Source organism: Mustelus asterias, chromosome 10 (genome assembly GCF_964213995.1).
Source record: "Mustelus asterias chromosome 10, sMusAst1.hap1.1, whole genome shotgun sequence".
NCBI classification, from domain to species: domain Eukaryota; kingdom Metazoa; phylum Chordata; class Chondrichthyes; order Carcharhiniformes; family Triakidae; genus Mustelus; species Mustelus asterias.
This window is the reverse complement of record NC_135810.1, coordinates 75,202,889-75,219,490: the sequence shown is the minus strand read 5'-3', so window position 1 is coordinate 75,219,490 and position 16,602 is coordinate 75,202,889. Positions and strand designations below refer to the sequence as shown.

The window sequence follows — 16,602 nt, the reverse complement described above, 5'->3', positions numbered from 1 at the left end:
AGGCTGAACTGAAACACATAACCTGCCAGAAACCAGAAAACCTTCGCACCTTCGTGTTGCCAACAATTCCAATTATTTTCATGTTATTATTTGGGAAAGTGTCAGCCATAGAGGCATAGATCAAAACCATGTCTTAATAGTTTGGCTCTGCCTTCAAGGAGACAGTGCTGCTAATAACCAGGCTGCATCAGCATTGACATGACAAAATAAAAGTTGTTTCTTTTTCTTCTTGTGTTCTCTGTCCAGAGGCAGTTCCTTGGTGATTATTCGCTGAAGCACTGCAGAGTGCTGTGATTTTATACTATGGCTAAGGTGAGGAGGCAGGCCCTGAGGCTGCCTCGGCGACAATGAAAATCAGACCCAACAATGTTCAGGTCATCTGATCCACACACTAGCCTGTTGACCAACTGAGCTAAATGTACCCCCCCCAATACTTTGTTGGCAGGCAAAATAAGCAGCGAGTTAAGATCCACTTTGCAATGCTGACGAGATGAACAACATTGTGATGTGCACAATTGTATGTCCCATCTAACAAATAGTTATATATTTGAAGTTATCAAATAAAATAGTCTCATTGTATTAATATTCCCTTGTTTAATATCTGTGTCCTGTTTAATTGGTATATTTATTTGTTCTCTACCTTCAGGTATCTTCAAACATACTCAGTCTATTTTGAAAGCTCTTCTGTCAGACCTGATTCCTGAACATGAACGCCCCCAAGTGATGGGGAGGTTCAGTGCGGCTTCTAGTGTGGGATTCATCTTGGGCCCTGTACTTAGTGGATACCTTGTTGAGCAGGATGGAGGTTTCTATACAACTTCCTTTATTTGCTGTTTCATTTTCTATGTGAATGCAGGTAGGTTCCCTCTTTACAGAATATGGGTGCATATGTTTGAGCACATTCCTAATTAAAATATCCTTTTTCTTTCTTACTCTATTCTGCAGTTACTTGTGCCAGAAAAATCCCAGACAGCATATCCCCAAAATATTCAGGTTCAGTCAATTAACTTTCATTAAAAGGGGGTAGTCTCCTCAAGAAGAGATAGCAGGGCACCTGGATAGAAATGGTTCGATCAATCAGACGCAGCATGGATTCATGAGGGGAAAGTCGTGCTTGACGAACATGTTGGATTTTTATGAAGATGTGACTAGGGCGGTTGATGGAGGAGAACCGGTGGATGCGGTGTTTTTGGATTTCCAAAAGGCGTTTGATAAGGTGCCCCATAAAAGGCTGCTGAAGAAGATTAGGGCACACGGAGTTGGGGGTAGTGTGTTAAAGTGGATTGGGGACTGGCTATCCGACAGGAAGCAAAGAGTCGGAATAAATGGGTGTTTTTCTGGTTGGAGGAAGGTAACTAGTGGCGTGCCGCAGGGATCGGTACTCGGGCCGCAACTATTTACCATTTATATAGATGATCTGGAGGAGGGGACGGAGTGTAGGGTAACGAAGTTTGCAGACGACACAAAGATAAGTGGAAAAGTGAATCGTGTGGAGGACGGAGAAGATCTGCAGAGAGATTTGGACAGGCTGAGTGAGTGGGCGAGGATATGGCAAATGGAGTATAACGTTGATAAATGCGAGGTTATACACTTTGGAGGAAATAATAACAAATGGGATTACTATCTCAATGGAAACAAATTAAAACATGCTACCGTGCAAAGGGACCTGGGGGTCCTTGTGCATGAGACGCAAAAGCCCAGTCTGCAGGTACAACAGGTGATCAAGAAGGCAAATGGGATGTTGGCCTATATCGCGAGGGGGATAGAATATAAAAGCAGGGATGTCTTGATGCACCAGTACAGGGCATTGGTGAGGCCGCAGCTGGAATACTGTGTGCAGTATTGGTCCCCTTATATGAGGAAGGATATATTGGCATTGGAGGGAGTGCAGAGAAGGTTCACCAGGTTGATACCGGAGATGAGGGGTTTGGATTATGAGGAGAGGCTGAGGAGATTGGGTTTGTACTCGTTGGAGTTTAGAAGGATGAGGGAGGATCTTATGGAGACTTATAAGATAATGCGGGGGCTGGATAGGGTGGAGGCGGAGAGATTTTTTCCACTTAGTAAGGAAGTTAAAACTAGAGGACACAGCCTCAAAATAAAGGGGGGTCGGTTTAAGACAGAGTTGAGGAGGAACTTCTTCTCCCAGAGGGTGGTGAATCTCTGGAATTCTCTGCCCACTGAGGTGGTGGAGGCTACCTCGCTGAATATGTTTAAAGCGCGGATGGATGGATTCCTGATCGGTAAGGGAATTAAGGGTTATGGGGATCAGGCGGGTAAGTGGTACTGATCCACGTCAGATCAGCCATGATCTTATTGAATGGCGGGGCAGGCTCGAGGGGCTAGATGGCCTACTCCTGCTCCTATTTCTTATGTTCTTATGTTCTTATGTGACTGAGAAACGAGTGATAATTATGTCATTGCGGTGTCAGATGTGTATCAAAAGTTGAATAAAAGCAGAAAATGTTGGATATACTCAGCCGTTCAAGCAGAATCTGTGGCGAGAGAAAATAATTAACATTTTAGCATGATGAAAAGTTAGACTTGTAATAAATTTTGAGCAATTGAAAGGGGTGAGGGGGTGGGGGGAGGAAACAAACAAAAAGGAAGGGCTACGAGAGGTGTCCTTTCATCTCCTCCCTTCTCAGCACAGGAGGTGCAACACCTGCCCTATTACCTCCGCTCTCCTCATAGTCCAAGGTGCCAAACACTTCTTCCAGGTGAAATAGCAATTTATGGCCCAAATCTTCCAATCTCCTGCCATATCTTGGGGAGGTATCCTTGAAGGTAGCTCAGGGAATCTTTGGAAGTCCCCACGCACTGACTACATGGGAATTGCCCATTGAGTACTTATCTGAAACCCTCCAAAAGTCTGGAGTTCGAGTCGGAGACTTCAGATGGTTCTGACTTAGCAGAATAGTAGCCCAGGAAAAGTTAGAAAGTTTGAAACCAATTCTAACCCGCTGCTCCTGGGTAACTATACTAATGACACCACCTCCCACCATACACCCAACTATGTTTTTGTCATCTTGCTGTTACTTTTGCCAGTTAATTTGAACTGAATGCTCTTTTATTTCAGTGAGCCTCTTTTTCCAACACCCTTATCTTTAACTCTTCACCATCTTTTTCTGTTTTTTTTGTATGTGGTCACGCATGCTCCCTTGTTCTTCTACATTCACATCAAATTTTATCTCCAGAACTAAATTCAGTGATGCTTCCTTTTTCTTGGTCCAGAAACATAGAGCTCCAAGAAGGATTAAAAGCTGTTTCCCAATTTAACAGATGCATTATCTTTATTCCAGTCTATTTTGGAATAAACCTTCTTGTAAATCTCCCTCTATTTTAGACCCATTATTTTAATGGCCTGTTAAGTATGTAAAGAGTTGTACCATTTCCTTACCTAGTACTTAACTCTGAATATGAATTCTGTCTTAACACAACCTCCCTTATAACACTTTTGTCTCTAGCACTGAGAGAGATATTTTATTAATCCTGCCACCCATTCCTTTTTTTCCCCTCGCTAAGACTTATGAGACTGACATAGGCCCTATCACTGTTCGAGTGAGAGCCATCAGTTCTCTACTCTTTTATAGGCCACTTTTGGTGACCTCTTTATTTTCCTCGTCTAATGTGACTCATAATTCTGCCCAAAAGATTCCTATCAAACAGTAGAGCTTGTAGTTGATAGAACATGTTGTCACTTTTGAAGGAGTCCAGTACATGCTATTATTTGTGTTGATTTGAGACCAGGTCCCAGTGAATTTTATTTCACGTCTATAAAATAGGCTCCTCATCAGTTTGGAATCACTGCAAATGGTAAATCATTTGCTAACAATGCTTTAGAATATGAATGAAATGTACTCTGGTAATTTTCCATATTTCAGTCATCGCATGGTTAACTGTGACTACACATAATGCAATGAAGTATATAAATATTTTTGCTGCATTCTTTAGTTCTTTCACACTTAACTACGACACATTTCCTATAATAACAATATCAATACAAACAGGATACATGGGTTTCAGTTTGTAGTAACCACTAAGTTGCCTTAAAAGAAAAGAAAATATCAGATTTGAAGTGAACAAACCATCTTTTTACATAAATACTTATAACAGCTTTATATCTCAGCCTCCTACATTGACCCAAAGACAGTGGGCCCGATTTTACCAAAACTTTGTGCCTGTTTTCGGGCACGAAATCGCGGTAAAGTCGGGCGCGGGCCTAAAATGCAATCCGCACCAGAGTTTTTGCAAATCGTGTCTTTACCGACAGCCGATTTTGGCGCGGTTCCGATGCGCGCCCGAATCGACCGGCGCGACGATTTAAATGCTTTTGCATGCATTTAAATCGACTTAATGAAGCTCCCGCCCAACTCTACCGCCGATTTCCACTCTACCACCGTGCGGTCCAATTCGCATCCATGCATTAAGCGACCTGCTGTATAAAAGTCCGATTTGGACTTTTATTCAGCAGGGGAATCGCCGAGGCCCACCCTTCGCGGACCCCCCCCCCCCCCCCCAACCACCCTGGCAGACCCCCCCTCCCCCCCCGGGATCGGACCCCTTTGGGAGGTAGGCGCCCCCGGCAGAGCACACCCCTAACCTACCTTGATCGTGGTCTCCCTCCACCATCCTTCCCGCTCACCTTCAGTCCTTTGACAGCCTGCAGCACGTTGCTCAAAACTGACTTCGAGCCACAGCTGAAGGGACCGGGCTTCACACAGGTCCGCTGGCGTCCGCCGGAGTGGGGGGGGGGATGAGGAGAGGGGCGGGCCCACATCGCCCTCTTGTGGGGGGGGGGAGGAGGGGAGGGGGTGTGACTTATCATCCCCTGGGGTTCGGTGGGGGGGGGGGGGTGTGACTTATCATCCCCTGGGGGGGGGGGAGACGGGGTGTGATGTATCATCCCCTGGGGGGGGGGGGAAGAGGGGGTGTGATGTATCATCCCATGGGGGGGTGGAGAGGGGGTGTGATGTATCATCCCATGGGGGAGGGAGAGGGGGTGTGATTCTCATCCTGTGGTCGGGGTTTCCGCTGTGTCTGCGGCCAGAGGATGAGAGTCACACCCCCTTCCCCCCCCGCCATGGGATGATACATCACACCCGCTCCCCCCCCCACCCCACCCCCCCGACCAGAGAATGAACGGCAGAGAGGCTCTCTCCGCTCTCTGCTTTTTTTTTCGCGTCCGGGCGCGTTCTGTCAGGTTTTAGTTCGGAGTTCCTATCGTTCCGGCGGCGCTAAGCCCCGCCCACTGGACTGGCGCCGGAAAAAAGTGTATGGGCACGCTGGAGCGCGGCCTCCGGGCTCGGATCTATTTGGCGCCCACACCCGGCACTTAGTCTCGAAATGGTAAAATCGGGCCCAGTGTTTCACTTTATCTGCTCAAAATTAGGATCTGGATGAGTCAAAATATTCTCAGGCCAAATGTTGACAAACTGAACCCATTCTTAGCTCTCTCATAATGGTTTGCTTTGACTCCCATCAATCTCTCTCAGGTTAATCTTAGAAATGCAGAACGCCAGTGGAGATCTTGACTTTAAACCTGCCTCCTGCACAGCTAATCTGTTATCAAACTTCATTAAGTGAACCCATTTGAAATGTTAAATGCCTTGCTCTGCCATTCCTGCTGCATGTGCTCTTTGTCCACCAGCCTGTTCTAAGCTCTCAGACATTATGCTACACATAAGGACTGCTGTGGATATGTGAATTGTTGTAGTTAAATACCAATATCACATTGTGTGGTGTAGATTTACTGTTTAACTATATTTTATTGTTACAGGCGTTGTCTGGAAGCTGCCTTATGAAGAGTGGCTATATATTCCAGCAAAAGAACTGCACTTAGCAACTGAAATTAATTGCGAGACCAATTGCAAGACTTTGTGGAAAGAAAACATTAATAGCACTACCGACCCAGTGGTTACAGCAACCAATGGAGTGGCAAGGCGCAAAACATTAAACTCTGTCTGGAGTCAGTGTTTGTCCGTGGGAGAAAATATAAGAGGACTGATCCATTCTAATCTGTGGGATGTCTTCCTGATAAGGTTTCTGATGTCCTTAGCTAATCTTCTGTATTACAGCAATTTTGTTCTTGCCATTGAAGAAAGATTTAATGTGACGCCCAGACTAATAGGATATCTCATCAGCTATGGTGGAATAATTGGAGCTCTATCAAGTTTTATGGTTGGCTCGATAACCAGACTCTATAATGACAAAATGATCTTACTGCTGTTACATTCAAGCATCCTCACGTGCTGCATGATGGTGATGTACTCCATTGCAACATCCATACAGGTAGTTGTATTGTGCTCAACTGTTTTGGGCTTTTCAACCACTGTTGGCCGCATGTGCATCATTGACATGGAACTGAGCCGAGGTGGGAGGCAAGCCAGAGGAACGTTGATAGGAGCTGCTCAGTCAGTGATTGCTGTTGCACGTATACTTGCCCCTTTGCTTTCTGGGATTGTTCAGGAATTCAGCGTGTGCGGTCCACCAAGACTTGGAGCTGCCTTAGCTTTAATGGCCATCCTCCTTATGACCTCCATCCATTTAAAATTCAGTAAACCGACAGAGGCTAAAGTCAAGTTGCATTAAGAAATTGCAGTAAGTGTGGCTAAGCAATGAGACCTTTTTGAAGAAAAATATGGGCAAAGGTGCCATTATTGTCTAATGCTGGTTCCTGTTCTTTATTCCTTATTTCTGACTACACTCCTCTTTGTTGGACAGCAGTTCCATAGCTGCTGATCCCTCTCTTGTACCCACTATGGCGGAGTCTTGACAGTGATTGTCAGCAGGCTGTGCATCCATGATGGGAACAGCAGCGCATCCCAATCCTGATCCCAACCATCATCCCAATGCTCAGAAATGGGAACGCATGTTGATTTTCCTGAGTTCTGAGGCTAGTTTTAAAGTCTTTACTATTGCCATGGCTAATCAGAAAACTGTTAACTTCATGGCATTTAGAGCTAGGTTGCTCACCATATAAATTCCCTCAGCCACTGTGATTCATGACTTAAATGTGCTAATAACAAGAATGTTGTGCAATAGCTTGTTTCAGAAAACACAGCATTTATATGATGAAAGGAAAGAAGGTTTCAACCTGAAGATCAAAATTAAATATCAGTATCAGATAAACCAACCAAAATGTTGCATCTCCTTGTGAAGTACAAAAGAGGCCCTAGGGATTTGAAATTCAGTCTGTGCTGAGTTATGTAATCTTAACCAAGACAGTAGTTTAAATGGTAAATAGTGGGGGGGGGGAATAGTTCCTGCTCTGGCTTATGCTCCAGTCATTTCTCTTTGCCAATGAATGACAGATAAAAACTTCCAAAGAGCCTGCTGACAGTCAGTATCTAGGCTTAGATGAAGAATATGCAGGTGGAGAAGACTTTTGAGAGCACCCTCTTACATTAACACTGCAATGAAGTTACTGTGAAAATCTCCTAGTTGCCACAGTCTGGCACCTGTTCGCATACATTGAGGGAGAATTTAGCACGGCCAGTGCACCTAACCAGCACATCATTCGACCTGTGGGAGGAAAACGGAGCACCCGGAGGAAACCCACGCAGACATGGGGAGAACGTGCAGGCTCCGCATGACCCAAGCCGGGAATTGAACCCAAGTCTCTGGCACAGTGAGACAGCAGTGCTAACCACTGTGCTGCCCTCTGCTTGCAAAATTGTAATCCAGCAAGAGTCATTCCCTTCAGAAGACAGAAGTTTTCATAATGGATATTTATTTATAAATGATATGACTTTTATGTTGGATCTGGACTTCGCGTTTCTAAAAGACTCATGCTATCCTACTTCTGTCACTGCTATGAGGTAATTTTAAGTTGTAACATATGTATGAGAAATATTTATTGTGTTTACCTTGCAGTCTTATTGTGTTTACTTCAGTCTTTCCAAATGAAACAGATAAAAGTGCATTTATATATCACATTCCAAAGCACTTGTCAACCACTGGATTTGCATTTTTGTGATGTGCAATCACTGTTGTTTAGATAAACAAGATGGCTGTTCGATAGTATACTACGTTAGGCTTAAGACACTGCTTCCCAGCTACACCACCCCCACCTCCCCCCCCCCCCCCCCCCCCCCACCACCCTGCATTCACCCAATCACATTTCCTGAGATCTCAACTATGTGCTTACTCTCATTGAAATTACTTGTCTCAACCAGCTTTTACCACTCATTCTTCACTGCCCTGAACAGCCCTGAAAAAACTCAAATGACAAGTTTTTGTCAGCAGCTCATCACCACTTTCCCTGTCCTGTCATACCCCAATCTTTCTCCCCAGTGCTATTTCTTACTACCTTCCACAATCCAGCCCAAGTTTCTACGCTTAGCAAATCTTTCCTCTCTCCACTAGTGTTCCCATCACATAAATCTCCTGCCTTCACTCCTCATTCTCCCAGATATCTCCATCCTTCTCATTGCTCTCATGCTGTCTACATCTCTGCGCATTACCCTATGCCCCCTTCCCTTTCTTCCCCCTCACCCAGTTAGCTCGGGTGGCAAGACAGCTATAATATGGATTAAATTAGTGCCAACAGCACAGGGTTCGATCCCTATTCTAGCGGAGGTGAATTCGGGGCCTGCCTTCCTTGCCCCATCTCTAGTGAAAATTATGGCATTTTCGTGTGGTATGATAAATAATCACCTAGAAGCTGCCTTCAGACTGAGAACTGAAGATGATTTCCTACATTACACTAGTAACTATACTTCAAAAGTAATTCATAGCCTGTGAAGTCCTTTGAGATGGCTGGTAGTCATGAAAAGCACTGTATAAATACAAGTCATTTGTATTTACAATATCCATCATATCACTAATAGATTAAAAAATGATCCATGTCATTTTTATCTTTGTTTTATCTTTTTAAAAAAATTTTCAAAAGTAACTAGAGTACTTTGGTATATAACCCATGGCCAAACTGGAACATTTCCCATACTTTTCACTATCCCCTGAAACAGAAAAATAGACCACCTCTTCAAGTATTTTCATCCTGTGAGGATCTTCAAGCCGTGATTAGCACACAGAGGACAGAATTAATGACTCGGCAACAATGTGGCAGATGGATAATAAAAAAAGTGAGGTTAAGATTAGAAAACCAGATTTTTTTCCAAGATATTGAGCGTCTAAATGGTGATGTTCAGTGTATTTATAGAAGGAACACAAAGTTAGCATGGAGGTTCAGCAAGCAATTAGGAAAACAAGTGGTATGTTCCCTTTACTGCAAGAGGACTGGAGTACGAGAATAAGGAAGTCTTGCTACAATTATCTAGGGTTTTAATGAGACCACACCTGGAGTACTGAGTGCAGTTTTGGTCTCCATATTCCAGAAAGTATCAGCTTTTCCTTATGCTGGTAGCTAATAATACTAGAAGATATTGCTACAGCTGGTCTGGTTACACTTCTGTTCGATAGCTTTTACGGTTGCGGACTCTTTCCTTCACATTGCTGATTTGAGTAGATCAATGGTGCAGTAATTAGCCTAATAAAGTTGACTTGATACCTGGGCAATCTTCCATGCTGTTACTGTCAGCATCATAGCTGCACTAGAACTACTTGGCTGCTGGATTTAGGCATGGAGATTTTCAGCATTTGTGCCATGATAATGCAAGAGTCCCTCACATCTTGTGTTCAGTGCACTCAGCTACTACTCGCCACATCAATGATGCTGGGGTCAGGTCAGGAGCAGCATCATAAGATTGTTCATTTGGCACTTCTGTCTATAGACCATTGCCAATACTTCAGTCTTATCGCTTGTACTCAGTGGGCTGTGCCATGTTTGAGGAAAGGAATGTTCATGATGTATCCTTTGATCAGCTATCAGATTGTCCACCACATCTTTCAACTGCATGGCATAGGGTTTACAGAGAAAGGATAATCCTCAGAAAAAGGATAATCCTCTGAGAAAGCACCAGTGATGTAGCGCTAACTTCATCTAAATGTAAATAGTCCTCTTAAAATTAAAAGGAAATGTTTAATTCTCATCAATGGCTTAAAATAGTGACAACGCATTCTAAGAAATGAGGTAAGAGTACAATTGTCACCATCTTAAGGCAAGAATATACTCCCATTAACAACTGCAATATTCCTAACTGATGAACATTTCCCTGACTGTGTAACACCTTTTGTCTCATTTTCAAAAAGAAACCCTGGCACACAGGTTTCCAATCATCAAACAAATGTTTTTTAAAGGGGATTAGCAAGCAGGAAATCAACCTTTTAAAGAGCTAATGTGTGATTGTCAAGAGCTGACTAGATGGCTGTTACTCGACAGAAACTGCTGCACCTTTAGAGATTCTGGTTTAAATGGAACAATGTTAATGGCCCCAATGACCATGACTCAAGTCACAAATCTTACTATCTACAAAAAAGTGTGCATCCCCAGTTAAATACTGTCAGGTGCAGGCTGGAAAATCAGAAACAGAAAATTCCAGTATTATGCTGGGAAGGTCCAGTACAAAAGAACAATTTGAAAAAGAAAAGAGCTTTAAACTGATTTTTTTTTACTAAATACATTCACAATTATCATCACATGGCAAGGACAGTGAACCAATAATTGAAAAATGTGGATCGCAGTTTTAGCTACACTGGCAATTTTTTAACAATCATGAACTGACTCAATTCAAACTTATGGGTTTTAATACAATTCTCAGTTGAATAATTAACCCAAATGAATAAAATTTTATTAAATACACCAATCAAGACTAACAATCACTTGCAATTTTGGCCTGCAAAATGAATCAAAATATTCCTATAAATAGCATAGATGTTAACAAACTTATTGCCAATATCACAGCATAATTTCAACATTAAGCGGCAACACTTGGAATCATAGAAACCCTACAATGCAGAAGGAAGCCATTCGGCCCATTGAGTCTGCACCGACAACAATTCCACCTAGGCCTTATCCCTGTAACTCCACATATTTACCCCGCTAATCCCTCTAACCTACACTTCCCAGGACACTAAGGGGCAATTTAGCACAGCCAATGCACCTAACCTGCACATCTTTGGACTGTGGGAGTAAACTAGAGCACTCAGAGGAAACCCACACAGACGTGGGGGGCGATTTTACCATTGCATTGTGCCCGTTTTCGGGCGCAAAAATGTGGTAAAGTCAGGCATGCGGCGAATAGCGCGATCCGCACCTGCGTCCAAGCAGATTCCCACTTTACCAAGGCCTGAAAATGACCGCGATCGGCACCACACCCAAAACGGGCATTTAAATTAGGCATGCATTTAAATTGACTGAGCTGGACGCCCAAACGTACCAACATTTCCCCCTTTACCATCGCGTTCACCCATCCAGATATGACGTGAAACAGACATGCTCGGCAAAGGACTGTTTCAGACGCTCCAGCATCTGAAGGGGTAAGTTCAGAGTTTCCAGTGGCTCACTAATTCAGATCGGTCGGTGGTGGGGGTGGGGGGGGGGGGGGGGGGGTGAATGGAGAGGAGGAGGGCAGATCGTTCTCTGGTGGAGAGGGGTGGGGGAGGGAGTACTGATCATGTTCTAGTGAGGTGGCGGTGGGGGGAGAGGAGGTGGGCCAGATTGCTCTCTGGGGTGGGGGGGGGAGAGGAGTAGGCCAGATTGCTCTCTCATGGTGGTGGGGGGGGGGGGGGAAGGAGGAGGAGGCCAGATTGTTCTCTGGTGGTGGGGAGGGGGGAGAAGAGAGGGGGGAGGCCCGATCACTCCCCGCCCACAGCACGATGCAGACTCGTAATTTTTGTTTCAGGCTAAGTGTGTATGGGGGCGCCTGAGAACAGGTTTCCAAGTCGGATCTGAATTGCTCCCAGATTCAGCACTTAGAATCAAAATGGTAAAATCGCCCCCCTGGAGAACGTACAAACTCTATACAGACAGTGACCCAAGCCGGGAATCAAACTCAGTTCCCTGGAGGTGTGAGACAGCAGTGCTAACCACTGTGCCGCCCCAATACTTGTACAATATAAGGCAGTCACTTTTTTCTCCTCATTAGTTTATTCGCATTGTGTCATGATACTAACATTTAAAAATGTTAGTCATTAGTAAATCTCATGTTGTTGCACTTAGACATGCAAAGCCACGTGAAAAATCCAAGTTAAGCAAGGTTAGAGGGTGATGACTAATTGGAGCCAGGCAGCAGAAGGGATTAAAGAAGCAGATAGTAGGGGAAAAGGAGAGGGATGGAGAGAGAGAAAGAAAAATGGGAAGAGGAACAGGGTGATCAGAGGATTAAAGGCATGGAAGAGGATTATGACAGGAGAAGGTGGAGGAGAAGGGAGAACAGAAGCAAAGATGGATAATTATTTCCCCCAACCTTCACCAGTGCCCACTTTGCCTTTCATGGCATATGCAGGTTAGGGGTGTGGGTAGGACTGTGTTTCAAGGCTGGATTTTGCAGGAAGATGGTTTAGAAGTGAAAGTTAAAATCAAATCAGCCTCAGCAGTTCACCAGAAATAAACAGAGGCACAAAATGGATGTATGAGTATTCTCTGTGGTGCTAGGAGCTGAGCTGTGTGGGTTAAGTAGAAGCGGAGAGTTGCGTAGAATCTATAGGATTGTAAGTGCTGTATTATACAAGGAGGGGATTTAAATTGAGGGGGGGGGAAAAAGCACCGAGCAATGTAGAGATACACTCTGAGTATAGCCTTAATATTGCCTGGAAAATGCTAAATTGGTAATTAGTCAGTGCACTTATATTAAAAAGAGGTCCGATTATCCTCCCCTGCCCAAGGTAAATGAATACCTCAAGAGTCAACAATGGCTGTTGGAAGCACTTACCTCCAGCAGAAGGTTGAGAGTTCAAGCTCCACTCCAAAGACTGGAGAACAAAAATCTAGGTTTTCTCGCCAGTGCAGTACTGAGGGATTACTGTACTGTTGGAGGTGCTGTCCTTTTAATGAGATGTTAAATTACACCCCTGCTAACTCTGTTAGGCATTGGATATTTTTGAAGAGGGGCAGGAAAGTTATCCCTGACATCTTGACCAATATTTCTCTTTCACTCGCTATCACTAAAAAAATGATCTAGTCATCATCATATTGCTGAGCGCAGTGACTGTTGTAGTTTCTACAATGGTGACAGCATAATTAAAAATATATCGGCTACAAAGCATGTTGGAAGTCCTGAGATCATGGAAGGTGCTGTATAAATGCAAATCTTTATTTCAATGTTAAAAACAAAAATTCAGTTAAAAATTAAAACCACAGCTTTACAAGTCAGATCCTTGCTAAAAATCATCAGAAGACTAAAGACATGCCTAGATCACATTTTCATTTGTGCTTGCAAAGCGTCCTATGGGACTTGAATACGTGGTAGTGTCAACAAGTTATCAAAGGGCCAACTGAAAGTAGGAAGCCATTTGGGTTAACTCGAGGCCCAAAATCAATGGTCACTTAATTTTCGAACCCATTGATATAATGTTAAATTATGCTGAAAATCATAACTTCAGTCTAGTGAGAAAGCCTATCAATTAGAATCATTTTGGTTTTCTTATTAAAGGATTACTGCTTTCAGTGTCTTCATGTGTATCTTCTGCTGTCCAACTAACTGGTTCAATTTCCACAAATCCTTGCTGGCTTCTTTCACTTTCATTATGGGGACGATCCTGTTGATCCAAAGTACCAAATCTTATCCTTGGCATCAGTGCCCGTCTTCTTCCACCATCGCTTCCACTGCCTGCTGCATCATCATTGTAACCAACAGAATTAGGCCTTTGACTTCTATTATTCTCTCTTTGAACTTCATTCCTCCACTCCATTCTGCATGGATCTTGGTGACGTGATGATGGACCTGTTCCGGATTGTGAACGATTCTCTAATTGAAAGGAATCTGTTTCCAAATTGCTGTCATCTCCCACTAAAGAACAAAAGCACAATGTAAGGTTACAACTGAATCACTTCAGAAAATGTATTCTCACGTTATTAGAACAGAGTGACAATTTAGACTGAAGTATCCTTTCCAAATTAATTCTATTTGAACAATGTTTAATAGTCCAGGTTATCAATAACTGGCACAGTGTTTGCAGTTATTGGATGGAACAGTCCAGCAACTTCTGGAATGTGCCCTTATCATAGTTTGTAAATCCAAAAATTACATTGAGCTAACCAATGCTACTATCAAGGGTGTGCTACTTCTCTTGCTGAATTTTAGTTGTGAATAGTGTGAATTTTGGCTAATTTCCCACTAATTATTAATTATTCACATCTAAAAATTTCAGACCTGGTATCTAGATATCGCAAGGCCTTCTCTCATTTGATAAATGCTTAGCGAGGAGACCAACCTTCAAGGATCCTTAAATGTTAAAAATGAGTTCCAAACAGCTTTTACAATTTTACCAACTTCGAATGTTTTGAGATTTCAGACATTTTATTGTTTCAATGTTAATCACATTTTAAACAACTCTTGATAAATCTTAAAAGGTCAGATAAATCTGGCGGGGGGAGGCAGCACAGTGACATGTGGTTAGCACTGCTGCCTCACAGCATCAGGTACCCAGGTTCGATTCCCGGCTTGGGTCACTGTCTGTGTGGAGTTTGCACATTCTCTCCATGAAAGGCTGAGGGGCTTGAGGTTGTTTTCGTTAGAGAGAAGGTTAAGAGGTGACTTAATAGAGGCATACGAGATGATCAGAGGATTAGATAGGGTGGATAGCGAGAGCCTTTTTCCTCGGATGGTGATGGCTAACATAAGGGGACATAGCTTTAAATTGAGGGGTGAGAGATATAGGACAGATGTTAGAGGCAGGTTCTTTACTCAGAGAGTTGTAAGGGCGTGGAATGCCCTGCCTGCAGCAGTAGTGGACTCATCAACATTAAGAGCATTCAAATGGTTATTGGATAAACATATGGATGATATTGGAATAGTGTAGATTAGAGGGGCTTTAGATTGGTTTCACTGGTCAGCGCAACATCGAGGGCCGAAGGGCCTGTACTGCGCTGTAATGTTCTATGTTCTATGTCTGTGTGGGTTTCCTCCAGGTGCTCCAGTTTCCTCCCACAGTCCAAAGATATGCAGGTTAGGTGAATTGGCCATAATAAATTCTCCCTCAATGTACCCAAACAGGTGCCGGATGTGGCGACTTTGGGATTTTCACAGTAACTTCATTACAGTGTGAATGTAAGCCTACTTGTGACTAATAAATATACTTTTTAAAAAAACTTTTAAAAATCTTGTTAAAAAGTAAAATCTATGACTTTTAAAAAATGATAAATCATGCTAAAATGTTTCAACCTACATCACTTGGTAAAATGAATTATCTGGCTTCTTCAAAATGGTTTTGAAAAATTACGACACTTTTTATCATTTACTTTTTAATTTTGTATTATGACCTCAAATGTTACTGCGGAGCACGCCAGATCCTGGAGGGAAGTCTGGTTTACTGATCATAACCTTTTTTTGTATTCTGAAAACAAGGATAAAGAGTTACTGACCCAAAAAGTATAGAACTCCAGTAATACCTTTAGGATTTTAAAAATCCAAAAGATGTATTAAAAAAATTAAAACCTAAGCCACAAGCTTAAAGTTTCAATCTCTCAAAAAATCCACTTGGTCAAAACTTCCTAAAACAACTTATTTATAGATTTTAACTCGAAAAATCCAATAATATTACACAAAGCAAAGAACTGTCACTTTAATAAAGGTATACTACACTACTCCTCAAATACGCGGCACGGTAGCACAGTGGTTAGCACTGCTGCTTCACAGCTCCAGGGTCCCGGGTTCGATTCCCGGCTCGGGTCACTGTCTGTGTGGAGTTTGCACATTCTCCTCGTGTCTGCGTGGGTTTCCTCCGGGTGCTACGGTTTCCTCCCACAGTCCAAAGATGTGCGGGTTAGGTTGATTGGCCAGGTTAAAAATTGTCCCTTAGAGTCCTGGGATGCGTAGGTTAGAGGGATTAGCGGGAAAAATATGTAGGGGGAGGGCCTGGGTGGGATTGTGGTCGGTGCAGACTCGATGGGCCGAATGGCCTCCTTCTGCACTGTAGGGTTTCTATGTTTCTACTTCCACTCCGATGTAGAAATGTAAAAAGATTCAGAATCAAACTGTTTCTGAAAAAAAAATTGTGGGTTGAAACTTGATAACTGCTTCAGAATCAAAAACTTTCACAGCACACTGACCTTCAAGACATTTTCCCACATAACCACCACAACTCAACTAAATATCTTTCCTTACATATTTTTCCCCTCTTTCATCTTAAGTTCCATTGTCTTCAAACATCTCTTTAAACTCAACTTGTCCAAATATAAGAATGTATTTTATGTTTTCCTATTGCCTCTACTTTCAATCAATAGCACTTAATATATCTTCACCTGTTTTCCAATGAAATCTTCGTAAGTTGTAAAAGTTTCTTGTCACTTTGGAATTTCTCTTTGAAATTGAACAGCTGAAAAGCCACTTATATTACAAGGCAAATTTTAGATCCAGCCTATTTAGTTAAACTCAAACACACCATAACCCCTCATTACAAATGCATGAAGCTAACAGCTCTCACAGACAAGCTGGCCCAAATTTTACCACTTCGCCCTATCCAGAATCGGGGCAGGCGAGGCTCGCAGAATGGCATTCTCCGTTGGCCTTGGATGGAATCTTACGAGCCTTGGGAAGATGA

At 43.1% G+C, this 16,602-nt stretch overlaps 2 protein-coding genes across 3 annotated transcripts in view; one reads left to right on the top strand and one right to left on the bottom strand.

Annotated features, from left to right (window-relative positions):
- Positions 1–8,856, top strand: part of slc67a2 (solute carrier family 67 member 2) — a 39,737-nt gene extending 30,881 nt beyond the window's left edge. The window contains exons 5-7 of one of the 2 annotated variants that reach the window (XR_013498878.1): positions 647–856; positions 5,780–7,353; positions 7,395–8,856. Coding sequence is in view for 1 of the 2 variants with exons in the window: in XM_078221955.1 (XP_078078081.1) it covers positions 647–856; positions 5,780–6,591 (1,022 nt within the window). In the remaining variant the exon portion in view is untranslated. Of the gene's footprint in view, positions 1–646; positions 857–5,779 lie in introns of both variants that reach the window. The other variant, XM_078221955.1, reaches the window with a different exon arrangement.
- A 4,278-nt stretch (positions 8,857–13,134) lies between these two features.
- Positions 13,135–16,602, bottom strand: part of slc9a2 (solute carrier family 9 member 2) — a 72,656-nt gene continuing 69,188 nt past the window's right edge. Inside the window, exon 12 of the mRNA XM_078222809.1 lies at positions 13,135–13,850. Within this exon, the coding sequence (XP_078078935.1) occupies positions 13,471–13,850 (380 nt within the window). The 3' untranslated portion in view covers positions 13,135–13,470. The remainder of the gene's footprint in view (positions 13,851–16,602) is intronic.